Source organism: Phaethon aethereus (assembly GCF_964289735.1).
Source record: "Phaethon aethereus genome assembly, chromosome: 5".
Lineage (NCBI taxonomy): Eukaryota > Metazoa > Chordata > Aves > Phaethontiformes > Phaethontidae > Phaethon > Phaethon aethereus.
In genome coordinates, this window is record NC_138579.1 from 33,406,453 (window position 1) to 33,421,888 (window position 15,436).

Below are 15,436 nucleotides of genomic sequence, written 5' to 3' on the forward strand. Positions count from 1 at the left end.
AAAAAATGTGTATGCCCGCACTTTAATTTTGTTTGTTAATACAGTTGTTTTGCTTTTAAATGTTTTTATCTTTTTTCCATTGTATTTTAAACAAGATTTTGCTAAAATGGAATAGTGAAATGCTTTTACATAATAGATGTTATAGTTCCAACAGTCACCTGAAATTAGTATCGTCACTCTTTTTTTCATCGCAGCCATAAATTTCTGTGCTTTAGGAAGATAGATATTAATTGAAAACTGATATGCTTCCAGTTTCTTAAATTACTGGTGGTATCAGTGAGTAGGTCATTATTCAGTGTTGAAGTGTTCTACATATTTTCTTATAAATCCACTTGTTAGATTTAGTAACACCTGTGAAGAAGAAACTATTTTTCCTTTTATTAATTAGCCTAGCATACCAAAACAATATACAATACAGTATGCCCTAGGTAGCAGGGGTGTTGATCACACAAACTGTCAGATGTCAGAATTGCATCAGTTAAAATATATTTTAAGAGTTTTGCTAGAGAATAGTAACATTTTTTTTACATTTCTATTTATTTCAGTATGAGAGTTTCATATATAGCTATAATAAAGAACACCTATTGGTATAACTTCCTCCATTCTGTTTGGTTGGGTTTTTTGGGTTCCCCCCCCCGCCATTAGCTTAGGCGTGAATGATGAAAACCCGTTCATTGCTATTTCAGACTTTGGTGAGAGAGCTACTGCATCTTCCCAGTAAAATCAGAAGTATAATTCTATAATTGAATAGGATTGGCCCTGTACTATCATTGAATCTGATATTTCTTTTTCTAAATAATTCTAGCCCCTCACAACTGAACCCATGCTCTGTACAGAAAGACATGGGAGAATCCTTTATAACTGTCTTGATTTTCATAACGTATAACATTTGCTGACCAATAACATTTTACTAAGCTACATATTTTTTTATAACGCCCTATTCACAGTAGTATTTTTTACTTAAGCCTCTTGAAAGAGACCCAGTTGATGCTTAAGCTGCATATGGTTTTTTGGTTTTATTGTGTAAGTTACAAGTTGGAAACACAAATAAGGATCAGTTTCTTAAGATGTTTTTTTCCTGGTTTTGCTGCTTGTTTATGTACTATGAAAAAAATGGATCTTCACATTGCTTAACATACAGCTAAAATATTTGTGTGTGCATATGTACAAGCCCATATATTGCTAATACACAACTTTATGCATTCACAGTGTCCCAGCTTTCTCATATGCATTAAGAGTTTTAGTGCAAAAGTATGTATACCTATTTTATGAGGGAATGTCAATGATTGTAAGTAACAGAACCGCTGAAAGTGTGAAATATTGCTTCATTTATTTCTAAATAGTTTTGGTTAGTAATTATATAACTATATGGTAAATCACATTGTACAGCATTTTAACATCTTATTTCTTAAAGTAAAAGTAGTGTAATTTTGCATATTTTATAATATTTATATATTACAAAGATGTCAAAAAACATGCTTTTTACAAAAAACAGTATTGTATGTTATGTTTTGAAAATTGGAGTTTTACATTTTCACTACATTTATAGAAAGTAGAGTTATTCTGTCAGGATCTAATACTTTAAAAAGAGAAATGTATATACAAATTTTAAACAGAGCAGTGCTTTTTTTGGTATGTTCAAGAATTAATGTTAAGCATATGTATATTATTTAGAAAACATTATCAATAAATATGACTCTTAATTCTTTTTTGTGTTTATTTTGAACACAGGCCTGATGATAAGTTATTAACCTTTGCTCAACTAAATGAACATTTTTAATCCTAATCATAAATACATTGTAGTAATTTGTTGTGAAGGTATTGGTTGCATGGTCATCCATCATGAGATTGATGTTTACATTTTTTCACCTGCCTCTTGATTAAAAAAGATCAATAAATATTTTAGCAGTTAGTATATTGCTAAAAACTCAGTAGCTTCAGTGTAATTGTTATAAGATATGGAACACAGTTTGCTGGCTATAGTCCGTGCTATAGAATGGTGCATTATAAGGTGCCAAAGTAAATGTCTCCTAACTTCTTTCAGATGTTGGCCCTGTTTATTTATAGACCGATAACTGTTTCTAGTGTGCTCATTGAACTTGCTGGAATTTGTGTTTACTATAGTCTCCATTTTCCCCAAGAGGAGGAGAGAGGAAAGAATATACTCCTCATGTGGTCAGCATATTGAGTATTTATGTGAGTTCACCATCTTGATTTCAAGTCATTAATTTGTTTTTACATGCATAAGCATGCATATTTACATGCATTATTTATCCAATTGACTTTAAATTCCATTAAGTTCCAATGAGTAGGAGATTTTGTCTTAGGCATTTTTTATTTATTTTAATTTTCTAGTTATGTTACTTTTGTTGATTTATTTATTTTTTTAACTGTTCAGTCTAAGGCTTGTAAAGGTTGATTTGCTCCTGAACTGCTTTGTTCCCAGACATTGCCATCTTCCCCAACTACCACCAAGTCCTCTCCATCTGATCCCATGACCACCTCCAGAGCCAATCAGGTACAGTATCATCCTACCATCTACACCATACTTTTCACGGGTGACAGCTTGCAAACTGGAGAAAAAGATATGGTGGGTTAAGGATTTATTCGTTCATTCACATATATACACCCATAACCATAGATATCTAACTCTTGTTAGAAATTGGTAAATTGAATGGAAACATTTTTCTTCTTTTAATTTGTTTTGTTGTCTTTTTTAAACCTCTGCTGAAAGCAAAATATCTTGTCAAATAGTCGTCTTTTAATTTGATTTGGTTAATAAATCACAAGGATACATGCTGGTGTGTTTGTAGACAGAGTAAGTCTTCGTATATGTATGTTTATGTATATATGCACACACATATTTACTTCCTGGATCATTTATAAATTATAATGTAATTACCCCTAAAACCACACTTAATTCGCTGGATCTCAACCTAGGAATGGCAAACAGACTTCTTTGTTTATTTTGTTTAAGAATCTTGGAATGTGTTTGTGGACAGTAGCATAGGGGCATTATTTAAATACTGTATGTAATAAAAAAACAGATTTGAAATGAAAATTTATTGATGAAGAATAAAGTAAAATTAAGTCTTTCTAAAAACATACTAACATCTAAGTAAGTTTAATTTGTGTCTTATTTTTAAATGCATAAACTGTGCTTTTAGCAGTTTTGAAATTACACTCATTTATATCTCTTCTAACTGGAAAAAAACATGTCCAGTTCATTATGTCCACAAATCATCTTACTGTGTATCTTTTTGCCTTCCCTATGAAAATTGTTAGTTACTTCCTACCATGCTTTTTAGAACCGATTCATGGTCTAAGAAATACCTTACTATTTTTTTTTTAATGTACTGTTAATGCACTTTGTGTTCAAATAATGTAAGTATTCAGTATGTGCTTACAGTTTTTAACGCATAATATTTTTATTTAAGTTAGTTGAATGCTTCTGTCAGATCTTGCACAAATTAGGTCAAATACCAGAAAAGTGTTCTTCACAACAAGCTAATTTCCCTGGAAGTTAACATTGTTATTACTTACTGATCCTCTGATATTTTGTGAACTGCTTAGAACTTGCTGGCTGTGTGAACATTTAACATACAACAGGACGCAGGCATATTAAAGCAATATATCACATTTTTGATCAACACATGTCTATCTATTGAAAGGGACATCTAATACAGAAAGTAATGAAAGTTAGAGAGAAATTGTACAGGTTGAAGAACTACTGAGAAAAATAGAGATTGCAATATCCCTCACTTCAGTTTGAAAGCCTTCTTCATCAGCCTGCTTCCATTCCAGCAACAGTAATTTGGCTTCATCATCATTAAATGACAAAGAAAAAATCTTTGCCAGCAGCTAGGGGTTTTTTATGAACACTCTGTTCAGCCTTTATTCTTAATTTTAGTATTTTGTGTATTTTAATTAGAAGGTTTTGAAAATGTTGACTGCACAGATCTTTTAAAAAGTGTTCTTGCAATTTTTCTTTTCTGTGTCTTCTTTCCCACTTTTTTTTTAATTATGAGTATACCATGATGATCTTGGAGAAAAATGAAGAGGTGCTTTTATTTACAGGGAATACTGCTTGAGCATGCTGTTTAATTAGCATCAGAAAGTACCTACTTTGCATCTGTTCTATGAATTTTGAATTATCAAAATTGTAGTGTAGCATATAAACTTTAAATTACTTTTTAATAGCTGAAAATAGTTATTTTTATAGAAAGCTGTTCTATGAGAATATTATCAAGTGATATAGCTGAATATCCAAACTAAGGGAAATGTATGCTTTGTGTCCTCCCTATATCCCACATTACATCTTTTGAATGCGTTTTTTCATAACCTGTGTTCAATTCATTCAAGTTCAGTTTTCATACAAGCAATCAAGATCTCTTTTGGATAGCATTAGATTTGTATATATATGAAGACAAGTAATGAGTCCCTTAAGGGACTTTTGGAATTGCTTTTATCCTTAACCTTTGAAATTCCTACTGGTTTATAACTATTTTATCAATTCTAGTATTTCCTAGTGGTTTCTAGCTATTCCAGCAGGAAGCAGAAAGCACATGATAAGGCAGTTAAGACTTTTCTGTTCATTCTAGTGATACATGACGTAGCTAGCAATTGTTCCCAGACTGTAGCAGTGATTAACATTCAGCACCAGTGTATTGACAAGTATCTACACTGTGGCTGTCACACAAAAATAGGTTCCAATACAGTAATCTCAAACCTGTCAGTAGTCATGTAAGTACCCAATAGGAGAGTATTAGAAAGCAACAACAAATGTTTGTTTTGTTACGTGGCTGTGTAAAAGGATTCTCAATAGAAAATAATGGTTCCAGTATGGGTTTTCTCACAAGATGTTATATTAGGGTAACAGGAAAGACCATATTTAACTGGATGGAAGTCAGGAAATTCAGTGCTAAGGTGTAAGATAAATTCACCGCACAGCCTATTGTTTGAATATAGTAGCATATCAGCCTTAAGATCATTCAATATTCTGTTACATTTTAATTGTGACAAGATGATGTTTTATGTTAAAGATCAGTAAGGTGATTTAAGCAATACTTAATGCTGGGTTACTGTTGGAGTGAGAATTTTAAACTGGGTTGGAGGACTCCCCATGAGTCATTGCAGTTGGAGAACTGTCAAGTATATGTGTTGATGAACACACCTGATGTGATCCTTCCCGCTGTATGAGCGTGTCAGTGGTATTCTCCTGACAGAGCTTGCATAATGGGCAGAACGATTTCTAGGCAAGAGCACTTTTTACTGCAAGAGGAAAATAGCTCTGCCAACAGAGGTCAGAGGAAGCTGGGCAGGAAATCTGGCTTGTATTATGTCTTCCTTTTAATGACTCACTTTGCCTCCGTTCAGATGAGGTCATAACTCCTTTGTATGGCAATTTCGGCTTTTGTTGAATTGTGTTTTTTTCTGGAAAACGCAGTGTTCGTGAAACTACTCATTTTATGATTCTCAAGAAGAGGATAGTCTCTAAAACTTCTTATATAGTGGAAGAAAACAGTTCCTTCAGAACCATCGTGCGTTGTGTTATACCGAACTGCCACGGACGCAACAGAAACCTCTGTGTTGGACGTGGGGTTTTTTATTTTAGTTCTTTGTTCCAGGAAGATATACATCTGTCAGTATTATTGTTGTCAATGTCTTGTTTATTTTTTCAGTAGAACTTCCTTGGGCTTTTGTTCACGTTAAAAATTCATACACTGCAAACTTCCCAAGGAAGAAAGCACCAAAGAGGCAATAGGGGCATTTCAAATAACTTCCCCCCCCGCCCCTGCACCCCGCGTCTGCCTATCACTGAAAAGAACTCAATCTTTCTATACTTTTAGACTGAGCTTCTGTGTTACCCCCTCATGAACTTTGTCAGCTTTGCTTATAACAGAACACTGAGAAACATATAGCTACAGTGGTGAAACGGTTCTGCTGATGCTCTGGAGCTAGCAGAATATAGTTTTACTTTTTTTTTACCAGAAGGAGGAAATCAGTTTTACTTTTCCACAGTACAAGTGGGAATTTCATCTCCAAAATGATGAATACACCATAAGCATCATCTAAAACATGCTTACTTTTCCTCTGTAAAGGTACAAGTTTTAATACTTATTTTAACAGTTAAGTGACATTAGATAGACAAGTATTAGTATTTCTATAATTAAACTGTTTACATATTCTGTTTACAAGATTGTTTTTTTCTTCTTATCTGCCTGCTTTACTGATGTTACTATTACTTTAGAGGGAGAAACATGAGTGATACAAACCTAAGCTTTGTGGTTTTCCTTTGTCTATTTGATGTACACCTATAAATGCAGTTGCAAACACTTGCATGTTTCCTTCTCCAATCCTCTTTTTTCCATGAATTGATACTGCTGCTGGCCTTTACTACTGGCTGTAAGAAAATAAAAGGCCAAAACACACATTCCCACTTACAAGTGAGTCAGGAGAGTGATGGGTAGGAGTCCTTTTCCTTTCCCTTATAATTTAGATAGACTTAAGCTCAGTAATGTAATAGGATTTATCACCACAAACTGGGTAATTAAGGTACTATATAAAACTTCTTTTATTTTTACTTTAAATGCACCATATTTTTTCCCATGGCATTTGCTTTTTTGTAATTATACCTTCTAATTTGCTTCTTTGTTGTTGCACCTGAAACTCTTTATTTTATCATTTAATATAGTGTAATGTAAATATTGTGGAGTGCAGACAGGTGTAGGATGTGTCTATGCTGTCGTCAAGGTTTACAGGTTTTTTTGGTGCATATCTATGTCATCTGGTTGCTGCAATATGTGTAATAAATAATACTTTTCAACCTTTTTACATGATGGGACTGAGCCAGTTTTCTTGGTACTGCCTGTACCCAGCAGGTACAGCACAATCGTGTGGCTGTTACAATCTTGGTATTAGGAAATTGTACTTTTGGATTATATTATCTATTTATTTTATGCAAAATATGTAGCTTGCAATGGGATGTAATAGTATGCATATAACTAGAGATTGGGGGATTGATCAGTATCTCTAAATTGTAATGATTGATGTAGGTGGTCTCCCTCTTTCTGACTTGAAAGAACAGTCCTATGCTTGTCTGTAAAATGACTTGAAGAAGTATGATCTTTTTATTCCTGATAGAGAGGTATAATCTGAAAGTAGAGGCTGTCTGTAAAGCATACTGACAGCTTCTGAAGGGTTGATGAACTCATATTACTTGTATTTAATATATAATTTGTTGTGGGAGGTGGAAGAAGAAATAGGAAAGAAAGCTTTTTTTTAGTCTTCTGTTACCATTAGGACATGGAATTTTAAAATCTGTGTATTATCCAACTTCAAATGATGAAGTTGTTATCAGTGGATTAATCTTGAACTACAAATCGTGAGTTTTAATGATGAGCCCAGGATACTAGATAGTATCTCAACGGCCTACGATGGCTATCTTTATTTGCCTTTGACAAATTGATGTGAGGGTTATTTAAGATAGTCTGCTTCTGATATTTTAACTGCAATATTAATCTAATTTTAATTCTCTAATTTTAATGTAATTTCTTACAGTGATACTGAGAAAATCTGTTTTCTTTTTAGGTGTGTTACAGATTGACTGATGCTGGATGTATCACTTGATCTTTCCAAATCTCAGTACCATGTATTTAAAAGCAAAGTCAATATAAAATTATTTAGCATGCTGGTAAAAGGTGCTGTAGAATGAAAAAAGCTGTTATTATTTAATTTGATTGTTCGGAATATTTGCTGTGCTAGTTCTCCGAGATAACAATTTGACCTTTTTTCAACCTGTCAGACTGGTCATTGGTAAATAAAACCATTTTATTTACATCCAGAAGATGATATCCAAGTTCCATGCATAAAAGTAATATGCTGTTTGAAAGACACTTCATCTAATAAACAATGTTTCCTGTGAACCCATCACTAAAGAATTTAGTACACTGGATTCTAAAATTATAAATACGTGAAGACTACAAATAGTATAAATTCTTAATATATTAAACAAATATGTTCTTCTAATGATGGTGTTCAACCATTTTTTTTATTCACAAGCAGGCGCATGGGAAGGAAATCGGGTTTAGTGTGGCAGTGGTGTTCAGAACTGTATGATAACTCTAAGAACCTTATTATGATATTTGTGGTAATAGAGTTGAAGAAATAGGCCCTGTATTTTGCTGACTTTTTCTGGACGGTCCCCAAACTTTTGCCAGCTACAGAAAAATTCTTCACATAATTTCTCAACATAGCATATCTTTTTGGTTAAGTCTCAGCAAGGACTTTCATCTTCAGTTTTAACAGATATTCAACTTCACATTCAGGGTTCTTTTCTGTTTAGGTCTTGCTATTGCTATCATAGACTGACCCAGTAATAATTTTGACTCCCCATTGAACATTTTGCATTGTAACAAGGTTGAATGAAAGTGCCTACATTAGTTAGAAAACACTTCTCTTTCTAGTGTGAGAAAACCCTTATATTTCACATTTGTAGATAATTTTATCAATTGTAAATTCATATCCCTGTAAAGTGACCTTTTTGTTGCAATTTAATAACAAGATAGAGTTCTTTTTTTGCTTACAAGTTGCCTGTGGCACCCTGTGGACAGCATGTAATAAATAACGGTTGAGATAACATATCTGGAAAGGGCTAGGCAGAATTATCCCCCAGTTCAAGTGGGAGGACCGCAGTAGAGCTTCCAGTGCTTCAGAGGTAACCTTTGCTGCTTCTCGTCAGCTGAAATGCTTCATTTCGTGGCTAAATTCTTAAGCAGAGTTAACCTATACTCCATAGACTAACTGTAGACATTTTTTTCTGGTTCTCAGGTTAATATATTACTTTTATTATATTTATCTTGTTGTTTGACCACTTTTCCCCAATATTTTGCAGTATCTAAGCTCAGGACTTCTGTATGCTTAAATTTTGTCTCCTTAAAATAAAATTTTTTTAGATACTATAAAGATTTTTAAGTAACAATTTAAAAGAATCTTATATGCAAATGAGTTAGGGTTTTTTTTACTCTTTCTTATTGTCTGTTTTAATTTTTCCCCTTTGGACAACTGTGTAGGTAATTATTTGTGTTCATATTCCTTTATATTGATTTACTTGTTTCCTTCTGTCTCCTCTCAGCACACAGCAATTTTAGGGTTCACCGTTTGTTGTTCCTTTCTTAAATGTAGAGGAAATGTTGTCAGGAGCATTCATGAGACATGGGGAAAGATGTAGCTTCTCGCTGATAAATGTCTGAATATTACTGGCATATCATTCATAGGATGTCATGAATGATCTGCCAGTTGCAGTCCTGTAAGTAAAAATGTGATTCCATGTTTGTGTATCTTGTTTTGATTTTATGCAAGCACTTATGCTTGCAAAGAATTAGAATCCGTTAGCATCCTGTTTCGTCCCCTCTTCAAAAAGATACACTTTCTCAGTGTAATGGACAGCAATACTATTCCTTTTCTATTAAAGTGGATAAATGTCTTAAATCAATTTCTCCTCAGGTTTTAAACTCTACCTAGTTCTTAGTTTTGTGGGGTTTTTTTTTGCTGTTTTACTCAATAGCTGAAAATCAGGAGAAAGGAAAAATGCGTATAAAAGTAAGTCTTGAAAGAAAATGAGAAAACAAAGGGACAAACTAATTACTTTTTTTCTTGTAAGAAAATGGTTTTGACAAGGTATTACATGGTCACTCCTGTTGTGCGTTTATGAAGATTTAGCCTGTCATCAGTTTTAATCCTTAGTTTAGTCATTAGTTTTAAAACTTGTTAATGGAAGTGAATAAAAGTAGAATTTTGGAAACATACTAAGACGACTTAGAAAATGTATAAATTTTACTGTAGTGTGACTATAATGAAGCCTGCTTTTGATCTCATTAATTTATTTTTAAATCAATGTTCTGTGTACATGCTGAGATTTGGGAGAAAAGTTGCTATTATTACACTTTTCTGTACACTTATTATTTGTGTGGGGTTTATTCACTTTATTTTGGAGTGAACATGTAAAAAGATAATGCTTTTTGGATTGAATGGATTTTGCTTTAGCCTCACATGGAAATCTTACTCAAGTTGTTTAAGAGTTAAAAAAATTCCCACTCTGCAATTGAAGATCTTGTTCTTTTATTTAAGAATATTTGTAGATATGATATGTAGGTTTTGGTATTCATCCATGTCCTTGTACTAAGAAAAGGTCCTATCTGCTTATGAAAAAGGAACATTAAAACCCATAAAAGTTGGAGAATACACATTCTTCTCTTTGTCAAAATATGGTAAAAGTCTTCAAATGTCCTGTGCAAAGGGGTGTTTAATTTTTTCATTTTGTTTCTTCCAACTGTTTAAAAATACTTGTTTTATCAATACAAAATGAAAATAGCATAATACAAAGTGCCAGATATTTCTGTGTTCAAGTTCCATCCCATGTAATCTAGAGTAAAAGTTAGCAGCAGGTAGCTCTGTTGCCTAACCAAGATTATCTTTGACTTCGAGTCCTTAATACTCAGGGTTGGTGACATACTGTTTCATTTAGAACTAGTATTGGGAGAAAAAGCCAACTATATTCTAAGGTATATAGGCAAAGAATCACTTAGTGTGCTCTTTGCTGTTTGAACAACCCAGAGAGAACAGTGGCAGAGCAATTTCCAGAATGCAAATCTGGATGACTTACTGCAGTTTTCTTCTGCGTACTACATAGGTTACATGAAGGTTAGACTCTAAGTTTTCAACTATTCAGAATTTAATTTAGCAGCTCTTAGGGAGTTCAGAATTCAAGAGTTGTATGAGAATGTGGAAAGAAATGGATCCTGTACAGCACAGACTATGAGGTGGAAAAGGCAGTACCACATTTTTCTGACATGTCCGAGGGAAGCTGAGTGAGGCATGGTTAGGCCTAGCCCTAGAAGATCCAGCTTTGGGCATGTGATAGTTAACACTTTCTTTGTGCCGTCTGAAACATTGTCACTTTCCCAAGCTGTAGGACTGCACTGCAACGCAAAAGCAGTGCACTGCACTTGCCTGCAGGCTGTATGCTAGATGCATCATGAATTTCAGAATTCATCAGGTGGAGAAAAATCGTAGATAGATGTGAGACAAACCCACCAGTTAAAATAGGTTTCTGCCTGATTTGAGTGAAAAGAGTGTTCTTTGTATACAAATCGTAGAAAGAAGCTGATTGACTTATTGCACCATAGGGAATAAGAGGTGGGATTTTTTTTCCTCTTCCAGAGATAAGGTGCATCTGTTGAGGTCTTTGCCCATAGCATAGCATCCCAGACTTACGATACATCAGTCAATACCTTTACCCTGCAGTCAAAAAACAATATGTAGCTGTATCTTATTCAGAAGCAGTATTTTCCCCTAGTTTTGTGCCTGTAGTTATTTTCACACTTGTTGATTTTAGTTTGGGGTTTTTTTTGTGGGTAGTTTTTTTTCCTTCTGAAAATAAATTAGACTCCCAACAAGTACTAACAGTTATTCAGAGACGTAGTTCGCAAATAGTGGGAGGACTGTGACCATAGACTTCAAGGATAAGCCTCCTTAGAAATGCCCAGAGGCTGAGTCCACCAGTCTGTTACCTCCCAGTGATTTACACTTGAATCTTTGCACTTTCTAGCCGGGAAGAGTATTTGTCTGGGGGTACAGAGTCACTGCTGGCTGTTTGGCCTTCTCCTTTCCCCGGCTTCTCAAATGGCATCTCAGAAAATGCAGCCTTAGAGATTAGAGTCTTTTTTCCCCTCACATTATTCAGCAATAATAAAATTCCACATGACAATTTATTAATTTGAACTTGACGTCTGTGATTTGGATGGGATTAGAATAGTATGTTTTAAATTTTTATTTCATTAAAGTTTCTGAAAGCCTGCAGCTTGGTAGTTCTAATGCAATGTAAATTCTTCTTTCATGTTTTTAGTAACCTAATACATGATCTCCATGCTTCTCATGTTTTCATGGTTATTTTTATCGTTCACTTAACCAAAACATAAATGCAGTAAAAATATTTTCATTCACTTATTAATAGTAGTTATAATAACTGTGATGATAAATTAGCAGCTGCCCCCTACCCATGAAAAACTGAAATACAGTTGCTGTGTAAGCTCTTTTAAAGTGTTACTGCTTTATGGAATAAAACTGGTTTATGAAATAGATTAAACTGTGATTAATGATGTTCTTTAGTAAAGCGTATTGAAGCAAAATACAATTCCTCCAGATCTTCTGCAGACCAGTGCTCATGTATAATTGATGCAGAAAAAAAAGGAATAGAGTCAAAAGATAAGCAGATCTTTGCAGAACATTTATTGATCATATTATATTTAAAATGTTTAGCAAAGTAACTGTGTAAATGTTGTCTAGAACCAGTATTATTACATCAATTTTTAGAAACAGAAGGAAATAATAGATAGCTCTTTGTTGAAGATATTTTACAGGTTATCTTTCACCTGTATTTGGGCCTTTAAGAGGCATTCTGTTTTATATAAATCCCTGATTTAATTATGTCAAAAGTAATTAGATAATTAATGCTATACTTTACACGAACATTTACAGTAAAGATTGATTGGCTGTACACAATGTGTATGTACACACTGAGGACTGGCTTTACTGCATGCAATTTCTAAGCAAACTGAGAGCTATGCCTACCTTACATTAATAGGAACACATGTGAATGAGTATAATAAAAGGAAGAGATTACAACCTTGATGGGATTAAAGTTATTTTTTTTAATCTGAATTTAGGAATTTAATTTAGAAATTAGTAATGCCAATAATTTGTGTATGTTTTATTATAAAAATATTTTCGAATATAAATATACCTTTCTGCTAGGTTTATTTTTATGAAGGCGTCTAGTTACAAAATGTGAGCTGTAAAATGCCTTAACTACAAATTTTATTATGACAGCAGTTATTTTATAAATGTAATTATATGCTGTAGCCTATGGAATTCAGTACTTGTTATTCAAACAAAAATCTAATTACCTAAGTATAATATGGCAATGCCAAGAAGTTAACTGAATACATGGCTTGTGAAATACAAATTTTTTATTATACTAAATTGTGCTATTATTTACATTGTTAATACAGAAAACCTTTCTTTTTGTTCTATCTGAATTTTATTTTGATGGTAAGAAAAATAAAACAATAAAAGAACAGGATATCAACTTGTTGATTTGACCATGAGGGCATTAGGCAAAGTTGGTGCTTTTTAACATCACCAAGAGCATTTTGTCATTTCAAAATTAATAAAAGAATATTTCCATTTGAAATATAACTTATTTTTATTGTTGAAATAGTAAAATAAAACTCATTGTTGACAATAATATTGCATAGTAATAGTAATAAAATCATAATTAAGATTATGTGCAGTTTTATGTAAGCTTTCAGAGATTATAACAATTTATAATGCATTTATTGATCTCTGTCTAAAAAGAGTCTTTACTGCCATAAGGTTTGTTGATTTTCTCACCTTTATCTGATTTTGAGACAACTCTTCAATTTTTTCATTTTTATTTTTGTATTTGTCAGTGTCTTTTCTAGCAAAATAAAAATAAATTGTAATCCATGGAAGCTGGTGAATATGTATATAAAGTGCATAAAAATTGAGATCAAGGCAAGAGTTAGACTAGTTTTTTAGTGTGACTTTAAAAAGAGAAATTTAAATCCAATTTATGATGATGATGCTGACTCCAAATTTATTCTTAGGTATTTTTCGAAGTTAATACACACATAGAATTGCACATACGTAATACAGGTATAAAAATGTGTGATGTGTATGTGTAAATACAGCCATATATCACATTTGAGCCCCACAGCCTTACTTTGCATATGGAGTAATTTTTTTTTCCATACAGACATTTGTAACAGCTGATTATCTAGCCAAAATTATTAATATGTGCAAGTTATCTATATTCAAATATTGCTTGTGCCCAGCTTTTGTAACCCTTAATTAAGTCTTAAAAGTTGCTAATGATTTTTTTGTTGCTTACTTACAGATAGTTTTCCTTATGAAATTTGGTGCCACAGATTCCCATTGCATGAGAAATATAAACCAGAGTATGGATGCATGGAGACAATATGGTTTACAAATATGTGGTTTCATAATGAATACATACAGTGTTCCCCACTGAGCTAAATTTGTTATGATCTTCACATTTCACAAGAAAAATTCAATTGTACATTCAGTTGTCTCATGTAATTACAGCTTTTCTTAATAAGCTAGGTTGACTTTCATAATTGGCCTGTGCTACCACCTATCAATCTTTTCGTTTCTGTTTACTCAAGTAATTGCTAATTTCTGTCATTGCCTCCACCTATCCCAACGTTCTTTTTATCTTTATTTTTCTCTTCCAGCAGTAGTTAGTATTCCCTTGTGGCTGTCTTGCTTAGAAAAGGTGTAACTATAAGTTTACAAAAGGGTAAACCATAAAGTAGATATACATATAAGTTAAACACATACATACAAATTGCCTTGGGTGAATGTTGAGTTGTAAGTCAGCCATTTAGTTGTAGTTACTGATATATTTCCCTAGACTAGCAGCTTGATAGTACCTTGTTCTGTTCTCTGATCTTCATCAGAAATGTAATGTCAGCCTCCGAGAGGGAGGTTTTGAATTGGCTTGTCAAAGATTCATTTAGCATTAGAGGGCTATGTAGTCCTCTAGTAGCGCTTATTAAGGTTGAAGACATCCACCCATTAGTGAAACTGTGTACTTTTTCTAATAAAAGTTTTCTGTAATTACTATTTTCTATGACTTAGAGATTTTTAGTTAAATGTTTAACTGTCCTTTACTTCCTTTCGCAAAAACATCTTTGAGAGAGCCTCCCTGAGAAATTCGTTGAGTAGTTCTTGCTATACAAAATTCTTTTTTAATAGTTAAGCAACAGACAATACAGAAAGGATCAAGCCTCTGCTGCTGGTCATCTTTTGCAAAGCCAGTGTTGCAAAGTAGCCACAGCCTTTGGTACAGCTAATCTGGATGCATTTTGCATAATCCAAATTTCTTGCCGTTTTTCAGCATTCTTGTAGTGAAAAACACAGTGAAGCTATACAGAACAAACTGTAGGTCAGAACATGAGTAAATATGTTCTTATTTTCACTGAGGTGAGACATAATGGGGTTACCATAAGGAGTTGGACTACATGATTTTTGTAGGTACCTTCCAAATGAAATATTCTGTTCTGTTCTAGTTCACATGTCTCCCCTTCCCTCTTTTGCTGAGAATGGAGAACAGAATAATTACCCCAGGATTTTAATTACAAATTATGTAGAAGGAGGTGTTAGGGTTTATTATTATTTTATGGCCATGAAAACTCAAAGGTGTTCATTCAGACACAGTGTATTCATCTTCTACCATCTTTATTGGTTGCTGTTTGCCGCATTCATTACAGATTCATTACATAAATGTAGCAAGTAATTTATCATTCCACCATGTTTACTTTATGCATATTGC

At 33.3% G+C, this 15,436-nt stretch overlaps 1 protein-coding gene across 3 annotated transcripts in view; it reads left to right on the forward strand.

Annotated features, from left to right (window-relative positions):
- NOVA1 (NOVA alternative splicing regulator 1) overlaps positions 1 to 15,436 on the forward strand; it is a gene marked incomplete at its 5' end in the record, with an annotated part of 153,973 nt that overhangs the window by 123,719 nt on the left and 14,818 nt on the right. The window contains one exon of one of the 3 annotated variants that reach the window (XM_082000097.1): positions 2,447 to 2,590. The exons of 1 other annotated variant lie outside the window; for it this stretch is intronic. In XM_082000097.1, coding sequence (XP_081856223.1) covers positions 2,447 to 2,590 — 144 coding nt within the window. The remainder of the gene's footprint in view (positions 1 to 2,446; positions 2,591 to 15,436) is intronic. One more of the 3 variants, XM_082000098.1, reaches the window with a different exon arrangement.